This window comes from Pristis pectinata, chromosome 7, assembly GCF_009764475.1.
Source record: "Pristis pectinata isolate sPriPec2 chromosome 7, sPriPec2.1.pri, whole genome shotgun sequence".
Lineage (NCBI taxonomy): Eukaryota > Metazoa > Chordata > Chondrichthyes > Rhinopristiformes > Pristidae > Pristis > Pristis pectinata.
Window position 1 is genome coordinate 56,123,171 of NC_067411.1, and position 22,025 is coordinate 56,145,195.

Sequence of the window (22,025 nt, forward strand, 5' to 3'; positions counted from 1 at the left end):
TGTAGAATTTTCCTGGAAGGATCTGCACTTTTTCTGATAATTTTCTGGCCAGCCATAAGTAGCGGGCTAAACTGAGTGGTACCAAGCATGTTGTTAATTGGGCACTACATGGATAAATAAAATAGGTCTTTGGGCCACACTGCTACTTGAAGCATTAGAAAGCATCCTCGAACAATGGTGGCTGTACCATTCTAGACCGCACTTCTGAGCTGACCAGTTGAGATTTAAGGTGAGACACTCCACGATTTTGAGGGAACACTGTTTGCCATCATCTATTAGGTGAGAAGGTGATGAACGGGAGCACAAGGCAGAGGAAGAGTGCCACAGGGAATGGAAGAACACAAGGAAGAAAGGATACAGAAAGTTCCTTACAGCTGGCTGTGCGTGATTATGAGTGATCCTGTAATTACAATCACAGTACCTCAGACACTTCCAGTCCCACATGCCTCAGACCTTTGTCATGACTTTTACAAGTATGCTTATGTAAGATCAGACCCAAATCTTTCTTCCTAGGCTCTAGCTGGCCAGCACACCCAGTATTTCAGTAATTTGAGCTTCTGCCTCACTCAGTTTTTGACTCCAGCTTGCTGGCTAAATGCTGTTGAGGTCCAGCCTTCAGAACGATCCATTGAGTAATCAGTGTGTGCATTCTATCAGTGATCACCGAGGGGAATTGTGTTAGAACCATAGAACCATAGAAAACTACAGCACAGAAAACAGGCCATTTGGCCCTTCTAGTCTGTGCCAAAACATTATTCTGCTAGTCCCATTTGCCTGCCCCCAGCCCATACCCCTCCAGACCTCTCTCGTCCATGTATCTATCCAATTTACTCTTAAAAGTTAAGAGCAAGCCCACATTTACCTTGTGTACATATGGAAACATTCACCTCCACCTTTAGTTGCTCTTTCTCCTTTGATTTTATGTGCCATTCCATTGGTTTGAAGCACAAATCAAGGCCATCACTCCACCACCTTACTGACTGAATGCAACACACAGATGGATGTAATGCAGTTCATGGATTGATTTTTAAAGAGCAGGGGAGATATTCCTGATGCTTTGACCAATATTTAGCCCTTATTCAACATTACTGAAAAATGATTACTTGGTCATTATCACATTCCTGTTTGTGGTGGCTTGATGTTGGTAAATTGGCTGCCTTGTTTCTTACATTACAGTAGTAATAAAGCTTCAAAATGTTGTAAAATACTTTGGGATGACTTGAAGTTGTTGAAGTAGCAATAAGTGAAAGTTTCTTTCTTTCAAAGTGTTTTACAACCAATGATACAATGATTCCAGCATCTGCAGTATCTCTTGTGTAGTCCAGACATGATGGTGTAGAATCCCTCAGTGTTGTACTTAAGTGTCAAGTTCTGCGCTCAAATATTTGAAGTGGTGCTTGATCTTGTGATGTAAAGGCAAGAGTGCTACCCCTAAGCCAAGGCACAATCAATTATTTGCAACCCATTAGTGGAAAACCAACTATCTGGAAGTCCAGAGGGTCACTGAGGTCTGTAAATTCCTGAGCACTGATGATAGTGTTTGTGGTGGATCAGTTATTCAAATGGGCATGTGTAGGTTTCCAGAATATTCACTCTCAAGAAATTGCTGATGATTCATCAATTTTGAATCAACAATCTAATCTGATAAATTTGTGCTGAGAGATAATATAAATAAATGAACATTTGTCAACAGTACATTCTTTTTCAAAGTATCATACCAAAGAATTCTACTGGCATTTCCTACTTCCAGTGACACTGCACAGATTTTTCAGGAACTGATCACCGATATTTCCGACGGCAGTTTTCCCATTTGTTGAGGGCAGTCACAATTTTGCAAGTTTGACCTTCCCTGGAGGTAAAGTCTTGCCTATTGAATGTTTTGAGACATTAACCACCCTCAAATTTCCAAGTTCCCAATTTATTTTTCTGCATTGAATTCTCTCGGTCCCTTGGCCTCAACCTGGAACACTGCCGAAGGTACCTTGGGGCAATGTTCTAGGCACAACTATCTTCATTCTTTCCAATGAATTTCTCTCCATCATCAAGGTCAGAATTAACAACATGCAATCATTAACAAACAATGTTCTGTTCCATTTGCAACTTATAGTAAATTAGTTTGTGCTGATATGCAGAAGTTCTGGACAACATTGAGGATTGTGCTGACAATTGGCACATAACATTCACACACGCGCGTGTGCACACACACACACACACACACACACACACACACACACACACACACACACACACGCACGCGTGCCAGGCATGGCCAAGTCAACAAGAGTCTAACCACCCTCCCTTCACATTCAAGGATTTTGCTTTTGCCAATTCCCCTGCCTAGACAATAAAAAACTTAACTGGACCCAATAAAAGCAGTTTAAAAGCAGGTTATTCTGCAGCAAGTGCCTTGTCTTTTGATAAGCTAAAGCTGACAAGGCACAACTTAGCATTGTGACAACTTACTCTGTACTTGTTTGGATGAATGCATCTGAAACAATTCTGAAGAATCTCAGAACAACCCTGAATCAACCACAACCCTGACCGCATTGTATTCCATCAATAAGATTCACTCAACAATTTACAAGCCTTCTTCATCAGCAGCTCTTAACCCAGAAAACTCTACCTCTTGGAAAGGTAATGACATTCTGCACACAGGAACATAATGACCTGCAAGTTCTCCCCAGGTCACAAGACACTCTGATCAGGTCTATTGCCAATCTTTCATCATTGTTGGGTCAATATTCTATAGCAAACTATCCAACAGCACAATGAGTTAACTTCATCACAAGAGCTGATTCTGGATGGCAGATCATGGTCACCACCTTGTGCTGGGTTGTCAATGGGTAATTAATGCTAGACCTACCAGTAATAACTATATCATGTATGTGAACGCACGGGGGAAGCTCCTCAATATATCAGCATTATTTTCCACAGTTCAAAAAAATCCTGTAACACTGGAGCCAAATGTCAAGTATATTCAGGCCAACACTGCAAGTCAACGCTGTCTTTGGTGAAGCTGGAAGCTACAGGAGAATAAACAGGGACCTAGTGAGCCCTATTACAAAGAATTCTCCAATACCTGTTGATTTTTGATTAACTTTGAGTTTCTTTCACAAGCTTTAATCTCTTAAATGATAAAACATCAGGCTAAATTTCAGACCTCCTCATCCAGTGCTCTCGAGGGACTTTCCATGCTGTGTGTTGCATTCCACAATTATGCCGACTCTGTCTAAACACTCTGTGTATTAGTAGGTCACTGTTGTTTATGTTAAGCATGAATTGTATTTGAAATGGAAGCATATCAGCAGTTCAGAGAAATGCAAGGTGACAAAGTGTTAGAGAGCTCCTTTGGAAGATGCTGCACCATCATGAAAGCCTCAGGAAGTGGTCTCCTCCACAGCTGCAGTTCCTATGAAATTCTTCCCATAAATTGGATGGCAGATGGCTTTAAATTTTTTTTAAAAGATGCATGTATTTATATGATGCAATTCACAGAACACTTTACAGTCAATTATTTACTATTGTAATATTTCAACACAGCTGCCAATATAAACAGAGCAAGAGGCAATAAATAGCAATGTAGTAATGATCAGACAATGCAATTTAGTAATGTCACTTGTTGAGTCCCTGGTCAACATTTATACAATGGAGAAAGCTCCCCATTTCTTCCTTGAAATAGTTTCCTGGGATTGTTTACATTCACTTGAGAAGGCAAACAGGAGCTTTTATCATCTGATAAAAATACATGCAAAATTGAAACAATTTTTTAACCTCTGTGTGTGCCCAGTCTCTGGAGAGTAACTCAAACCCAGTCTTGCTAATGGAGGCCCTTCTGCCTTCAGCTTAAGTAATTTTGTTTGGTTCTCTAAACCCAAGTCAAGAAAACTTAGTGGTATATGCAGAGGACAAGCACAACTGTATGTTTTAAATAGAAGCCTGCAATACGCTGTCAATCTGTAGATGGAACTGCCTGCTGATTATAGCTTTGGAACAATGAAAACATTAGAGGGAAGACCAATCATGACTGCAACATGAGAGGAGATTGGTGATCCTCAGCCGGTCAACGGCTTTGATCATGAATCCTGTATTTTAACTTTTGGGGAACCTTTGCATTTCCTCAGGCCACTAAAGTCCAAGTTTGCCATTTCTTAACGATTTGCACCACTTTCTCATTCACATGGCTTTCTTGGTAACTGAAGTAATATTAGCTTCAGGGGGGACGGTGTTTGAGACAAGATGTGGGCACCAAGCAGGAACTTCAAAGAGCAACGCTGATTTTGTCGGAGGTTTATCAAAGGTAAGAAGTGAAGTAGTAAGGCAAAATAACACGAGGACAGTAACTGAATGCCTAGGTTCAAAGTTAGAGCAGAAGAGCTGGAGAACCAGCTGTAAAATATATCAGGGGATTTAGGCTGTGGAGTTGGGGCAAAACTTCAGCAGACCATTAAATAAGGTGAGCAAAATATGGAACAATTTGAAGTTGATTTGGATGAGCGCAGGCATCAGGCTAAGGATCAGGATGATGAGAGTGAAGGACTGAGGAGAGTCTCCATTAATAGGAATGCCTGGGGCAGGATTCAAACCCCACACATTGAAACCAGGGGAGGAATGTTCTCACAAAGCCAAAGCCACTAAGCCAAAAGGAAGCGATAGGGAATAAATAGGAAGGAGGGCAGCTGAAGTGAAGGATTAGCATTTAATTTTTTTTAAAATATTCAACTCTACTTCAACAGCTGAGTTATGTGCTAAGGAATTAGACCAATGAGCCATGTGGGTTGATGGTCTACCTACCAAAGTACTAAAATGACTTGTGCTTATGTGCTGAGCATCATCCTTTCATGTGAAGTTGCTGCCCTTTTGTCAACAAGTTTGCTGTTATTTATTATCTGACTTTCTCTTATAGATACCAAATTGCTTTGTTGATCCTGGGATATGTGCTGCCATTAATTGTGATGGGTATTACCTATGCCATCGTTGGAATCACGCTATGGGGCGGGGAAATTCCTGGTGACACATCAGAAAGCTACCATGACCAGCTCAAAGCTAAACGAAAGGTGAAAACAAGATCTGCTCTAAATATTCAGAAGCAACTAATGTTGTATTTCTTTGACAGAAATTGTCAGATTTAACGTAGCATTGAACATTATATGGTGTGAAATGTTTCTAAAGTTGAGTCAAATAATTTCACCTTGGAACAGAACACAGAGACTTTTTTTACTACTTAATCTGTATAACATGGAGCCATAAGCCTCATATATAATTATCAAATTTTATATTATCACAATGCTAATATTAAAACTGTCATGTGCCTGCCACCTTTCTGACACACTCAAAGAGTAAAGGAACAACAATTCAAACCTGGAGCTTTCCACCAGTGAAGTGCCTCCTAACATCTCAGATAATTGGATCTCAGGTCTGAACACTTAAGCATGGATCTGCAAAATATATCCTCATGCCTTTGAATACCCAAAATGACCTTGGCTGAATTTCTGTGTTAATGTTTTGACTTATTTTACCATTGATTCAAATATATCGATGGGCTGAATGACCTCATTCTGCTCCTGTATCTTATGATCTAGTTTTCTTTGACCTTAATCTGGATGTTGATATCCTCACTCAAAGAAAGGTGATACAAAACGACATGGATACTTTTGAAATGGAGTCACTGCTCTAATGTAGGTACATGGAAGGTAATTTGTACATCCCAAGAGTTGAGCTAATGGCCAAATAATCTGGTTTAGCTCCTTTGAGAGAGGAATGAAAGATGTGCAAGGAGGAGTTTTAAAGAAACTGAATGGTTTTTTGAAATTCCTCACGATTAATTTTGCACTCAGCAAGAAATATTGTAAAAGATTAGAAAGTTAGAAGTTTGCTTCTGGTCTCTGACTCCTCACTCATTTGGAAGTGAAGTTGACAGTGCAAAATGAATACAGTGGATTGTCAGCTGATTTTTTTATTGTGCCCATTGTCTTTTTTCAGTAAAGTCAATTTGCAAGCTGTGTTATTGAAATCATCCTCACTACTTTAAAGAAGTTGAAAAGTACTTAAATATGGCACATAAAGTTTGACCAGTGCACAGACAGACAAGGATAATCGCAGTGTGGAATTTCTCTTTGTCCCAGCAAAAGGTTCAGTGGTACATCTACCATTGTGACCTTGACAGCTTCTTTCCTGGGACTCATTTAATTATCCAGGATACAGTTTCTGCCATACAAATGGAATCTGTAAAATCTATTTGGGTGGACCTTGGAACATGCTGGGAACACTGGTAAACTCTAACCACTATAATATCAACAGTACACCAGGAGCTTCAAACAGGGATGTGTACTTTATTCTAAGCTGACAGCAAGACATCCCAACCAAATATACATGTGCACACGCGCGCGCGCGCACACACACACACACACACACACACACACACACACACACACACACACACACACACACACACACACACACACACACATTATTTACAGAATCTGGCAGAGGATGAAGAGAGGAGGTATGTGGTGCTGTTGCAGTGAGTGACTAACTGCAGCACTGGAAGTGTAGGTGTCAAACTTACACTACAAAAAGCAAATCTGAGCTAAAACATCTTTGTCAAATGTGACCTGCAGTTCTCCACAATAGCAAATAGGCAAGAACGAAGTAAGTTGTTTAACTTGGAACTTAAAGTTAACAGAAGCTAATGGTTTCTCCTAATAATTTGGTGTAGGGTTGAACCCAGATCCTTATGCTGAAAATGCAGTGTATTAAATTGATAGGTCCTGTTCCATTAGAAAGATCAATTACAAAAACTGTGTCTTATGAAAACCTTTGGCCTTTAGTTTTCTACACACTGAATGGAAAAACAGTTTTCACTTAGGTTTAGAATATGGCCAAGCAACAGGCAGGGTGAGCAAGAGTACTGGTGTAATTTTTAAGTCATCCCCATTGGCAGCCTGCAAGTTAAAAGTGGATGATCAAACAGCTGGCTAAAGCTGTGGTTTAAAAGGGACTTAGAGTTTCTGTGGAGTGCAGAAAGAAGTGAGAGCAAGCAACATACATGCACATACATCAACAGCAACTACATAAGCTTTCAAATCCATCCAGATGGGGGAATGATGTCTTCAAACAGTCTTTCTGGTTTTACCAGATGGCAGTTGAGGATTCCTTTATGTTTTGTTTAAACCTCCTCTCACCTCCCAACTTGTAGTCCCCATACTCAGTGACCAGAAGCAGGGCAGTATTTGGCCTCTGACTGGAATCAAAATAATGTCCAAATTGTGTCAAAATAATTTATGTCCAAATTGCATGTGTGGACGAGGTCCTTGCCTTTTTCAATGCTCTGACCTTCAGGATTCAAGTCCATCTGAAAAGTAGAGAAGGGTCAGACATGTGGTAAACTGTAAGGATAGCAGGAACTTCATTTTTTAATGCTTTTGAGTGTACCTGTGTAATACTGGGATGAAAATTACCTCCTTGTACTTATATGTTTTGTTGGAACTGTCATTACATTGGTCCTTTAGTTTTTATGTGGTTCTGCAGTTGGTGGCTTTATTCAATGATTTGAACAACTCAGCCCTGGTCTCTGGGGTTCATTTGAACTGATGCTTTCTATGTTAGCTCATGGTCATGTGCATAGTTTCAAGGAAGTTCCTCTTCTTGGCTAGGTGTGTTATCTGCTACATTTTTTCAAGTGTATATTTTTGACATTGAGTGTGGAAGAGCCTTAGACCAACTTTAAGTGCTTTAAGTGGAGGCCTAGCATATTGCACTTAGCAATCTGTTTTTAGTTTTCATACTCCTGCGTGCCATGAAATTGTGCATGCATTCACCATCATTCTTGAAGTATCAAGCAATCCACTCTATTTTGAGCCAGCAGGTCTGTGCTGGTGATTACATGCCATGTGGATTTCCTTCTACTCTTCTTCCTCTGCATGAAATAACACTCTAGTCCTTTGCCTCTCTTGTTTGTCTAGCTTCCCATCAAATGCAACTACACTGGACTATCCTCCTGAAAGAAAGGAGGCTTGCATTTATATAATGAATTTCATGACTGTAGCCATGAAAGTTGAAGAATGGTCACCTACAATGCACAAAATTAGTCTGATAACTTGTGTATAGCTAACAGCAGTGCAATGACTCAATAATCTTTTTAATAATATTGGCTGAAGAATAAATATTGGTGAGGCCACTGGCAATAAGTCCCCTATGCTTTTAAACTATTTCTTTTATTTATTTGTTCATTTATTTATTTGCTACTTATTGTCCAAACCTAATTACCCCTGAACTGAAGAGGCAATTAAGACCACATGGAATAGTTTGAAGATACGTATAGGCCAGACTCATAAAGATAGCAGATCCTAAAGGACATCAGTGAACCAGATAGGTTTTTATTACAATCCAGTTGTTTCATGGTGACTCTCACAGAGACTAGTCTTTTGCAGAAAAAAAGGATTTTATTTAATTACTAGAATTTAAATTTCTTCATCTGCTATGGTGGGCTGGGAAGATGCACAACAGATCAGTGGTGCTGACAGATCCAGTAACATAACCAATACGCTGCCATAGAAAAGACGAGCTACTATTCCTTGAATTATCATTATGTATCTTTGGCATAGTTCGAACTCTCAGGACAAAAAGAGGTCAGAGTGGAAGTAGGGTAGAGAATTAATTTGTACCTTAATCACTTTTGATCCAGCTGAGAATGTAGATCTGACCATCTGAAAGTTGGCTGTTGACAAAAGTTGGCTAAATCCTTTAGCCTTGGTTTTTGTGATCAAGTCTTTGGAATGAAACTTAGATTAAGCTTAGAAACCTGTTTGTGCAGTACTAAAAACTTGGCTTAACTTGGAATAAAGTGATATTGCATCCATTTCTAGGTGTCCAAGTGCCATTGGGAAAGTCAGCAACACACTCTGCAGTAGGATTTTCATTTGGTCTTGGATCTTAAAATCAAAGCAAAAGTACCCCAAGTGACATCTATAGTAATGAAACACACAAAAATGGTATTCAACATGATTTTCACATGCTTTGAATGCTTTGTCCATGAGTTCAAGGACACAATCATTCCCACCTTCAGGTTGCTGCTACTGCTCTCTGCCTATGCCACAGTTTGTTGCTTACTGCTACTTTAAAGAGGTCATCCAAACTCCATAATGATGAAGAGAAAACTTCACCTACTTTACCTTCCATCCACAGGAGCATGCAGTGGGTGAGGGCACAGGGATGCGCTCATGACGTAGGTTTCCCCAAAGTCCAGGCATTCATAGAAAGCACATGTTTTATTTCTCCTTATGCAGACTTCCCTGGCAACCTCATGCCCAGGGCACATCCAGCCTCACCCCCGCTCTTTAAGATAAGATAAAGTATCTTCATTAGTCACATGTACATCGAAACACACAGTGAAATGCATCTTTTGCGTAGAGTGTTTTGGGGGCAGCCTGCAAGTGTCGCCACACTGTCCTGTTGGCACTGCTCTGCACCAGTTGGTCCTGGTTCCTCTGGCCCACCTAGGGGCATTCCCCACACTATTCCTTTCATTGCAGATTCCAAGCCTTAAGTAGCAACACTTCCCTGTAGATGGAAGAGTGTTGTTTGTACTATGTTTGTCCCTTTAAAAGCTGGTTATCAAAGGCTCCAGCTGCCAGGCTAAAAGTCAGCAGTGGCAAGGTCTTCCAATAAGTCAGTCGAATAGTGCTACACTGAAACTAGCGTAAGGGAGGCCAACAACACTGTTCCGAGAACCTCAGAACTGAAGATTGTGATCTTTACGAGATTTTTTACAAACAATGTAAGGATGGCCCTGAATACTGTTTAATTCCTATTACGATGAAGTAAAGCAAATTCTAATCCATAATCTTCTAAGCCAGAGTCAAAGATTCTAGCAATGAGCTGATGCAGGTGGCAGATCCAGATCCTAACTACTATCCAGGCGAAAGCATTTCTCCTGAATTTCCTGTTGAATTCTTTCATGGGGATCTTGTATTCATGGCCTGTACTCAGTTTTGTTCCACAAATGGAAACATTTAGTCCATGTCCACTTAATCAGACCTTTGCTTAATATAACCTTTTTTCCAGCTTAAGTTCTGGTAGTAATCCGATAAATCTGTCATTAATTTGATGATTCAAACTGTTCACACTTATTTCACACCAAATTTCTATACATGTGAAAGCATAACTTGATTCTTGATTCCATCCCACCAGAAAAAAATACTCGTTCTTTGTTTTCTCAGCCACGATGTCAATAACAATGAACATGTGATCACCATTTACACAGTGATAGCTCTGTCAGAAGGGTTGGGTAATCAGAATCTCCAGGGGAGCTCAGCAGCAGTCAGTGCAAACCCGAGCATGCAGTTTGTCAAAGGCATCACATGGCTGCATATCCCTTCTATTAAACATCATTCCTGTTTCACTGGAATTTTTCTTTTTTCTGTAGAAAGAATCTTGATTTTATATTTCATAAGACCAGGGGCCTGATAAATAGATTTTTTGAACAGTCTCATCAGCTTCTGCCACCTTTGTAGATTTCTATTTGTACATACTCAGGTATATCTGTCCTTATGCTCCCTTTAGCATTACCTTATTTAGATTGTATTGCCTCTCCTGATTCATGCTTTTAAATTCGCATCATCATTCTCGATTTTAAATTTTGTCTGCTGTGTGTCTGCCCATTTTGTTGGTTAGCATATGTCCTGGTGAAGTCTAATGCTATCCTTCACATATTTTCTGCTTCTCTGGTTTTAAGTCATGTTTAGACTTTTGAAGTTACACCCAGTATGTCCAAGTCCAGGTTATTAATATACATCAGACAGTACTTGGGCATAGCAGGCTTGAGGAACCAAGCAACCTGCTTCTATTCCTATTTTGTTGTGTTCTTTTGTGTTTGCTGTGTTATTATTTTCAAATTGGTCTCTTAACTTTAAAAGGACATGAGAAGTAGAAGCAGAAGCAAGCCATTCAGCTCCTTGTGCTTGCTCTGCCACTCAATGATGGTGGTTGATCTTTTATCTCAGCACGACTTTCCTGCACCAATTCTATGTCCCTTAATTCACCCAATACAATTTATCAATCTATGTTGATACTACCTCCCTCAGTCAACCTCTGCACTGGTTTGGCTCATGAATACAATTAAATAAAATAATGAAGATTTTAAAAATATATACTTCATACTTAATTGAACTGATATCAAGACCAAGAAGAAAAAATGGAAAAAGAAGAGTGAAAAAGGTGTCATACAGATCCTGGTGAAAAATTGAAAGTGACTTGGAGAACATGCTTAACTGTGACTTCAACTGGACTGGAAGACTGCACTATACTTGTCACTGCCTGACCACACGAATACCTTCTGGGGGATGAATATTAATGCTCCTTTTTGTTGGATCCTCTGTTTTGATAAGAATGAGTTTTAGTCTTTTTGACAGGATTGTCACATCTGCAGGCATCAAACAAGAGATCAAACTCATCAGATTGAGTTTCTGACAAACCTATTTTACTTCACTGTCATTTACCTTTGTACTGAACCTCTAACTTCAGAGAACATCTGGAGGCACTTCATGGAGATGTCATTAAAAAAACTAGACACCAAGACACGGAGAAATTAGGAGGGTCTATTGTCAAACAATTAGATTTAAGCAGGAGGGGAGAGTGTGAGTGTAGGAGTTTAGCGCAGGAATTTCAAAACCTGGGGCCTAGCCAGCTGATTCAGGTGCCAAAAGTGGAATGATGGGAAGAAACACAATGCCCCAAACCGAGCTCTTGGGATTTTAAGAGTTGAGGATTGGATGTGGGAAAGGGTGAGCTCTGAAAGGATTTTATTGTGAAGATGGGAAATTTAAATTAGAATCACTGGGGCACAGAGAGTCCACAAAGGTTAATGAGGTCAGGGAGAGCTGGGATGGACATTGAAATCATCATGAGTTTCATTAAGAAACTTATGGTGGAGCAGGGATGAGAGTTGGTGAGTCAAGCCACAAACCAAGGCCAGAAGGAATGAATTAAAATTAAAAATTGAAACCTTAAGAGCATGGTCAGTCAGGTAAGCAAAGTTTGGACTTTTCAGAAGTGGCTGCTACGAAATTTGGTGCAGTGCAAAGTGCTTTTTCAGGTCAACAAACATGGTGGGCCAAAAGTAGAGAAGCCATTGACCTTCACTCAATCTATATTTTGACTGGCTGCATGCCTGATACATGCAAACCTACGAATTAAGAACAGGAGTAGGGTACTGGGCCCCTCAACCCTGATCTGATTGTAACCTCAGGTCTGGATTCTTGGTTAAGTGCAATAACCTTTCACCCCTTTGCTTATCAAGTATACACTGACTTTTCCTTAAAAAACATTCAAAGACTATTCCACTGACCTGTCAGAAGGAAAGTTACAAAGACTCATCTCCCTCTAAGAGAAAAAATTCACCCATCAGAATGGACAAATTCTTATTTTTGAACAATGACATCTAGTTCTAGTTTCTCCCACAAGAGGAAAGAAATATCCTGTCCAATCCATCCTCTCAAGACCCCTCATCCTCTCATATGTTTCAATCAGGTTCTCTCTCACTCCTCTAAACTCCAATGAATACAAGCCTAATCTTTTGAATCCTACCTCACAAAACAACCTTCCCATTCCAGGCATTCATCTGGTAAACACCCGATATTCTAATTAGGTGGGTAAATTTACACAATCTGGCACAAAACCCTGTCTGTTAGGAACACATATTTAGTGCAATTCATTTCAAACTTTTTGTGAATTAATGTACCAACAGCTTTCTATTTAAATTCAGAGTACGTGCAACTTTTGAAATGAGATCCCCCTATTAGATGGAGAATAGAGAACATATATTTTCCACAATGCTTCTCAAAGACTCCAGATGTCACACAGCTCTTTACACTTCAGAAGTGCTTTATTAGCACTTAGGAGCCATGTCTATCGGCTTAAGTACAGCAAGCTTCCATGACTTAATTATGATATTAATTGGATAATCTGTGTATTATAATTGTTGACACTGTGATGAATATTGGCCAAAGCACCGGGAGAATACTCTATTCTTTCAATGGTGTCATGGGTTTGTGACATGTACCTGAGGGGGCAAACCAGACAGAACCTCAGTTTAACATCCTTTCCCAATGTCAGCACCTCCAACAGAGCAGCTTTTGATTAATTAGCACAGAAGGATGAGTATATATCTTTAAGAAAGCCTGGTAAACAAACCCGCATTGTCTGATTATCTTAAAAAATGGTATTATCTCATTCTTTTTCTAAATTTCCAAATCCACACATTTGTTTTGTATGCTGTTTGTGTGTCACTCAAAGAAGTAAGGTAATCCTGACAAGGCTGTAAATTTGTAGTCAGAAGGTATACTACTGCTTTTGGGGGAAAAAAACAACCTGGAAAGAAAAAAATCAGACCTGCATGCAGGGCTTGTTTTAGGTGGCAGAAAACATGGTGCTACCTGCTATCGAGGATGGACATAACAGGTCCCACAACACAGTTTGGTGCCCTGATACAGTTATCATTTGACCACCACCAGGAATGATCTGACTCAAAAGTAAAACATTGCAGGTGCTAGAAATCTGAAATAAAAACAGAAAGTAATGGAAGTACTCAGCTGGTCAGGCACTGTCTGTGGAGTGAAAAACAGAGCTCACATTTTAGATTGATGACCTGATAAAATGTCACTTACCTGAAATGCTAACTCTGTTCCAATTCTGCTAGGTGTTTCTGAGATGATCTGGACATTTGTCATTGTGGGATCTCACTATGAAATTTGTTCCTGTTTCCTTCTATGTGACAACAGGAGTGACTGCTAAAGCATTTTGTGAGCTGTATTTTGTGATATCCTGAGGTTCTAAAAAGCTGTAGCTGAATGAATTTCTTTCCATTTAATGAGTTACATCACTCTGCCAATGTTTAGAAATAATTAATGGATGGCTTCTTTGATTATTATTCATTTGCTCATTTGTTTTCTCCTGTAGGTTGTTAAAATGATGATTGTGGTAGTTTTTACCTTCACCATTTGCTGGCTTCCCTACCACATCTTCTTTCTTGTCACCAAGCAGTACCCAAGAGTGAATACCTGGAAGCCTATACAGCAGGTTTACTTGGCTGTGTTCTTACTGGCAATGAGCTCCAACATGCACAACCCCATCATATACTGCTGCCTCAACAGCCGGTAAGTCAACCCCTCTAGGGTGAAGATATCTCTCTACCCAGCATTTCAATCCAAATGATTTGTGATTAACTCCCTGTTGTTCGAGGATGGACGTAAAAGGTCCATTGGTTGGTGATGAATTTGGAGATTACTCAAAACACTACAATAGTACCTTATATTTATGCTGCATCTTATAATTGGACCAAAATAATTAGATCCATTGAAGGAATGATGATTTAGTTCCAAGTCAGTGTGGTGTGCCAACATCAGATATTGATGTTTGCAGGGACCTGGTGCTCCTACCGGTAGAGGCTGTGGGGTTGGGAGGCACTGTCAGGATAGCATAAGCAGGTATCTGCAGTGCATCCTGTGGATGACAAATGTTGCAGCAAGGTTTGTCAGAGATGGAGGAAATGAAGGTTTAGGGTGGTGGATGGGGTGCCAGTCAAACAGGCTGCTTTGGCCTGGAGGATGTTGATCTTCTTCAGTGAGAGGAAGGTGAAAGAGCCAAGGAAAGGTTTTAAGAAGACCTTTGCAGTCGAGAAAAGAAGGTGGGATTATCTTTGTGTTCCATGTGAATCCTGAAATTGTGCAGAGTTTAGGCAGGACCAATGGTGTTTAATGTGATCCAATCACATCTGCCAATAAGAGGCCAAACCAGTTATCTGCAAAAAATGTTTGGGTCTGCATTCCTTGGACAAGGCAGTAGAGATGAGTCCTGTACTGGGGCACAGCTAGGATGAGAGAAAGCAGTGGCTTTAATGGGAACTGTGGCACAAAAGCTGAGGGTTTGATTGAGCAGATTAGTAGCTGCAGAAATGGTATCAGTGAACTGGGAGTTTTTCTTCCAAGAACAGACACAGAATCAGATTCAGAGATGAGCTTATGTATCCCATGTTATAAAAAACAGCCTAATGGCTCATTAACTTTTTTGTATAGTGTTCAGAGTATGATCATGTTCAGTATAGCATTGGAAAGAGAGAAAAGTTATTAAAGAGTTACAGAGATTTTATATTCTTGTTCAGGAACTGCGTCAATTTTTATTGCCAAAATTATGGTAAATCCCATCCATGATCCAATATTGGTTTCTTGAGGTCATAGAGAATCCCGTCCTCTTTCCCTTAGTAACATTAATTATTCAAGATCACTGCTATACTCATATTTTCATTTTTAGTATCACTTTTTAGCTCTTAAGGTGCCTACATTGCTTCTGAGCACTTCCTTTCCAGTAAATAATAGTTTAAAATTTCTTCAGCAATAATTTTGATATCCTTTGCAAAACTTGTCTACTCCTCTTTTTGTAGATCAATCTATTTTGTCACCTTTCTCTTGTTCTTTGTCTCCCTGATGCCACGAATTGTGCTAGTTTTAGCCGTTTATATGCTTGATTTTAGTTTATGTTGAGCATTAGTCACCAATAGCTGTTTTTCATTTCAAGCAATGCTCTTGCCCTTTAGGAGTTCAAAATGATTTCATATCATATTAAGTTATTTCTTGAACACTTCCCACTACTACACCATCATTTTACCCATTAACAGATTTGCCCAGTTTACCATGAACAATCTCTGTCTCATCGCATCAAAGTCAGTCTAGGCCAAATCCAAAATTGTTGCATTTATAAATGACTCAGATCATGGGAGAGAAAGCCACAGATCTACCTTTGCACAGACACAAAGAGCTGCAATGATACTACTAGTGTAGATTACATTACATTAAATTACAAAATAGATGGCCTTACATTTATCTGCACAGAAATCTATTTACTGGAGATTTTTCCATTTAATTATGCTACTTTTTGCCTCTTGATAAAGGGGGAGTACTGTGTTCATTTTGGGCTTTACCCCTTTCTCTTCCTGCACCCAAATAAAGGCCTTAAACTTGCAGTTCTTCCCTCTGGGCTTATGAACCACAGTGGGGCAGAGAACTGAAAGGTGCAACCTGGCACTTACACGGATGTGACTGTGTTTTATTTATTTCTTTATTGGGATATGGGCATCGCTGGCAATGCCCATCTCCACTTGGCCAGTGAGAAAATAGTGCTGAGTCACCTTAAATTACTGCAGTCCTTCTGTTGAAGATACTCCCACAGTGCTGTTGGGGAAGGAGTTACAGGAGTTCAACCCTACAATGATGAAGGGAGGCACTATATGACCAACTAGGAGGGGAGTGATTGTGTTTCCATGCACTGAAGCCCATGTTCTTCTTGGTGGTAAAGACTGTCAGTCTGGGAGGTGATATCAGAGTAACCTTAATGAATAACCATAGTGCATCTTGTAGATGTTACACACTGCAGCCACGGTGCAACAAATGAATATTAATGGTGGTGTTTTGGGTTCCCAGTCACCAAATGACTGCCTAGTCCAAGATGGTGTTGAGCTTATTGAGAGTTGTTGCAGCATTGCACTTATCCAGGGAACCGTAGCATATTCCATTACATTCCCAATTTATATCTTGCAGAGAGTAAAAAGGCTTCGTTGTCATAAGGTGGGTCATTCGCCACAGGAAACCAAGCCTCTCATCTGCCTATAGCCATGGTATTTCTGTGGCTGGTCCAGTCAAGATCTGATCAATGGTGACACCCCCGACACACCTCCACCCCCAGGATGTTAATGTCATTGAACGTAGAGGATAGGTGGCTAAATTCTCTCTAGTTGGAGATTATTATTGCCTGACATCTTTGTGGCATGAATGTTACTTGCCACTTATCAGCCCAGCCTATGCTGTCTAGGTCTTGCTGTATGCCAACATAGGTTGCATCATTTGGTGAGGAATTGCAAATGGAATTGAACATTGATCAATTATCGGCAAACATTCCCCACTTCTAATATTATGATGGAAGAAAGGTCATTGATGAAGCAGCTGAAGATGGTCGAGCCTGAGACACGGCCCTGAGGAACTCCTGCAGTGTTACCCTGGGTCTGGGATGATTAAACTACAACTATCTTCATGTTAGGTGTGACTCTAACCATTAGTTTCTTTTCCTCTTGATGCCCATTGACTTCAGTTTTACCTTAATGTCCAGGGCAGTCACACCCACCTTACCTCAGCTCTTTGGGCCCAGGCTGTGATGAGGTCTGGACTGTTGGAGCTGGCAAAAGCCAAATTGGGCATTAATGAAAAGACAATTGGTGAGTAAATGGTGCTTGATAGCACTGTTGATGACAGTTCCATCACTTTACTAGTGATTGAGGGTAGATTGATTATGTGGTATAAGCAGAATTGGATTTGTCCTGCTTTTTATGAATGGGACATTACCAAGCAAATCTTCCATATTGTCAGTTAGATGCCAGTGTCATAACTGTACTGGAACAGCTCGGCTGAAAGTGCAGCTATTTCTGGAGCACAGGTCTTCAGTACTAGTTGGGATGTTGTCTGGTCCCATTGCCTTTGCTGTAACCAATCACGACATTTTTAAGGGTACAGCTCACCTAAAATCAGAGTGCATTAATGGCTACATCATTCTCTACGTTTCTGTGCTTGCAGATTTCGAGCAGGGTTCAAAAGGGCTTTCCAGTGGTGCCCCTTCATTGAATTTTCCAGCTATGATGAACTGGAACTACAATCGAATAAGTTTCACCCCACCCGGCAGAACAGCGCCTACACCATCACCCGCATGGAGTCCAACATGACAGTGGAGTTTGACACATCTGAAAGTGATGGTGCTGAGGCATGCAGGAAAAAGGGTGCGGTTTTACGAAATATGAATTTCAATGGACACTCCCGAAATAATTCCAAAAACACTTCCATAAGTTCGAGCTTCTTCAGCCAGACAAACACATCTTTGGACGAATACCCATAGACCAACAGAATGTCTTATCTCATTAGTCAACTGAGCATGCTCAATTGGTGCTGTTCAACATGGAGGCTGTTTCTTTAATGTTAGTTTGGCTTAGGTGGTGGAATTCTCCCTTCTTGAGGCACATAGCCTTAAATTCAATCCCATTTCAGCACTTAAGCCGGTAAGGTGATAGTTGCTTTGACTATGTTGGTATCCTTTGGTTGAGGAAATTGGGCCAGTTTTCATGGCCTCAACAGGGAGAAAGCAGAGCTGAATGCATTGCTCCATTCCCACTGCTGATTCTAACCTGTTGCACAACTGCATTGCTAAGATTCATCCTTGTTTCTGCAAGTTAGTCCCCATTGCTGCTTGTAAATGTAGGTTTTACATGAAAATGAGTGGAGCTGGGATTGAGCTCAAGTGCAGAATTGCCTGGCCAGTGGCCCATAAAGACCTACACAGACAGTTGTCCTGATTAATAGTAAACCCTCAGCAAGTAAGCAAGTTAGATAGGCATTTATTGTTTCTGGCATCCTGCTATCCACAATCTTGCTGTCTTTCCCAAAAAGAGCGCAGTGACTATGCTTAAAAAAGTAATTAACTAAAGCCAGGGGTCTGGAGGTGTGAAAGATACTCTCACGTTTCACATTTGTTCTTTTCCTGACAAAAAATTAATGGAAGGAAGAAACAGGGCCATGGTGTACTGGGTACCTCTTGGAAATGCTCAGTAAAAGTTGGAAGTGTCCCATGCACCATTTCTGTTCTCTCTCTACCAAGACTGTACATAATTTTTGTTAAAATAGAAACAGGTTGGCTTTTAAAATTATATTGCTTTCATTTGTCCATTAAGCCTATTTAAGAGTAAATGTATAAATGGAAATTGGTGTGCGCAGCACTTTATTGTCTGCCGAACTGATCTTTGCATTGTGTAAACTTCTCCAGTGATCACTTAGATTCATTCACCGCATTTGAGCTTTGCTAATAGGGAGAATGAATATTTTCTCTGCAAAGGTCCTCAGTTTTGTGGTTCCCTTAAATGCATTTTTAGAGAGAACATATTCAGAGTTTGAAGTAGATCAAAAGAAGGAATGAGGTGTCAAAAAAGAACAAAAACAAAGCATTCATTAAGTGTGTAAACAAGTCCAATGTTTCAAAATGATTTTCTGAAGTGAAGACAGGAGGATTTTGTCTGTTGTACTCAGAGCAGCTAATTAAAGTGTTAGTGATGATACATCAGCAACCGTAAGTGTCAACAGTTGTTCAGTGTTCACAGTGACAAACAGACATTGCCAGTTCCCTGAAGCACTGAGAGATTTTTAATATGACCCAAAGGGGCCCAATAGTCTCACTGCATTTTTAGCCATTCTGTGCAAGATATTAAGAATTAGATCTTAAATGAGCATATACATGATGACATACTATTTTTTTCTATTCATTAATTAGTGATATTGAATTTTAATCAGTTAAAGTTTAAAAGGCCATGCAAGATAATGCCCCAAGCCATAAGAGATTTTATATTACTGTCTTTTTCCTGTCCCATCATATCTGGCTCATCATGACTGCATGTGATTTTGTATAAAAGCAAGACAAATCTGATTGTTGCTTACGGATTACATAAAACTCAAAGACAGTAACCTTTGCATTTGTAAGAAGTTTTATTTATCATGCTGCAAATTTATGAACACTTTTGAGATACAAGATTTTGTTTTTAAAAGAAAATTGTTAATTATATATTGTTTATCTGTGGCTTATCTGAGAAGCTGGTTGTGTTTTTTATGAACTGTTGTGTTTATTAATGGTTTTTAATGGAACTGAATGTCTTGCCAGTCCGTTTCATTAAGACAGTCAAGAGTCAAGCATATTGTTGTGGAACTGCAGTCACGTCTAACTTTACCATATAAGGATCTCAGGTTAATCATGTTAACACATATTAATCAGAAAATTTCATGATACTGACAGCAGTTTTTGTAGGCTACTATCTTAATGGAACATATTCAAATTCTTAAAGAGCCACAATGAGATTTGAACTTGTGTTCATTCACAAGATCACAAAATCACAAGACAAAGGAGCAGAAGTAGGCCATTCGGCCCATTGAGTCTGCTCCATGAGCTAAACAAAAACTATTCCTATCTAGCCCCAATTTTCGGCTTTATCCCCATATCCCTTGATACCTTGACTAATTAGATACCTATCTATCTCCTCCTTAAACGCCTCCAATGATCGGGCCTCCACAGCTGTACATGGCAAAGAATTCCATAAGTTCACTACCTTCTGGCTAAAGAAATTTCTCCTCATTTCTGTTTTAAACCGGTACCCTCTAATTCTAAGATTGTGCTCTCTGGTCCTGGACTCACCCACCAAGGGAAACAGCTTAGCCACATCTACTCTGTCCAGTCCTTAAAACATTCTAAATGTCTCTATGAGGTCCCCTCTCATTCTTCTGTACTCCAGTGAGTACAGTCCAAGTGCCGACAAACACTCATCATATGTAATCCCTTTCATTCCAGGAATCATCCTTGTAAATCTCTTCTGAACCCTCTCCAACATCAGTACATCCTTCCTAAGATATGGGGCCCAAAACTGCACACAGTATTCCAAATGAGGCCTCACCAGTGCCCCAGAGAGCCTCATCAACACTTCTCTACTTTGGTACACTGTACCTCTCAAAATGAATGCCAACATACCATTCGCTTTCTTTACCGCTGATCTGACCTGGTGGTTAACCTTTAGGGTATCCTGCCCCAGTAACCCCAAGTCCCTTTGTACTTCTGTACTTTGAATTTTCTCCCCATCTAGATAATAATCTGCCCATTTATTTCTTTTTCCAAAGTGTACAACGGCACATTTCTCAACATTGAATCTCATCTGCCATTTCTTTGCCCATTATCCTAAACTATCTAAGTCTCTCTGCAACCTTCCTGTCTCCTCAATACTCCTTACTCCTCCACCTATCTTGGTGTCATCTGCAAACTTAGCCACAAAACCATTTACTCCATCATCCAAATCGTTAATGTACAAAGTAAAAAGAAGCGGCCCCAACACCGACCCCTGCGGAACACCACTGGTAACCGGTAGCCAACCAGAACAGGATCCCTTTATTCCCACCCTTTGCTTTCTGCCTACCAGCCAATGTTCCACCCACTCTAATATCCTACCTGTAATTCCATGAGCTCTCATCTTATTAATCAGCCTCTTGTACAGCACCTTGTCGAAGGCCTTTTGAAAGTCTAAATACACAACCTCCACAGCCTCTCCCTTATCCACCCTACCTGAGATTTCCTCAAAAAGCTCCAAAATGTTGGTCAGGCAGGATCTTCCCTTCACGAAACCATGCTGGCTAGGACCTATCTTGCTTTGCACCTCTAGGTATTCCATAACCTCTTCCTTGAGGATCAATTCCAATATCTTTCCCACCACCAATGTCAGACTAATAGGTCTGTAATTTCCTTTATGCTGCCTCCCACCTTTCTTATACATTTGCAACCCTCCAGTCCTCCGGAACCATGCTGGAGTCTGTTGATTCCTGGAAAATTGTCACCAATGCCTCCACAATCTTAAAGCCACCTCCTTCAGAACCCGGGGATGCACCTCATCCAGTCCGGGAGACTTATCTGTCTTTAGTCCATTTAGCTTCCCTAGCACCTGCTCTCTAATAATCTTAACTGAACTCAGTTCCATCCTGTGAGACCCCTGACTATCTGGTATATTGTTGATGTCCTCCACAGTGAAGACCGATGCAAAATACTCATTTAGTTTCTCTGCCATCTCTTTATCATCCATTATAATCTCTCCCGCATAGTTTTCGATTGGTCCCATATCAACCAAATCTTTCTTTTACTCTTTGTATATTTAAAAAAAACTCTTAGTATCCTTTTGAATGTTATCTGCCAACTCCTTTCAAAGTTCATCTTTTCTTTCCTAATGACCTTCTTAGTTTCTTTCTGCAGGTTTTTTAAAAGTTTCCCAGTCTTCTGTTTTCCCACTGATTTTCGCTTCCTTGTATGCCCTCCCTTTTGCTCTTATTTTAGCCTTCACCTCTCTCATTATCCACATTTGTGCCTTTTTTCCATTCAGAACCTTCTTTTTTCTTGGAATATATCTATCCTGCATTTTCCTT

The 22,025-nt window shown here is 40.2% G+C and overlaps 1 protein-coding gene across 1 annotated transcript in view; it reads left to right on the forward strand.

The window, feature by feature from the left end:
- LOC127572601 (neuromedin-K receptor-like) overlaps window positions 1-17,928 on the forward strand; it is a 54,908-nt gene extending 36,980 nt beyond the window's left edge. The window contains exons 3-6 of the mRNA XM_052020037.1: window positions 3,903-3,917; window positions 4,904-5,054; window positions 13,954-14,150; window positions 17,613-17,928. Of these exons, the coding sequence (XP_051875997.1) occupies window positions 3,903-3,917; window positions 4,904-5,054; window positions 13,954-14,150; window positions 17,613-17,928 (679 nt within the window). The remainder of the gene's footprint in view (window positions 1-3,902; window positions 3,918-4,903; window positions 5,055-13,953; window positions 14,151-17,612) is intronic.
- The last annotated feature ends 4,097 nt before the right edge of the window (window positions 17,929-22,025 follow it).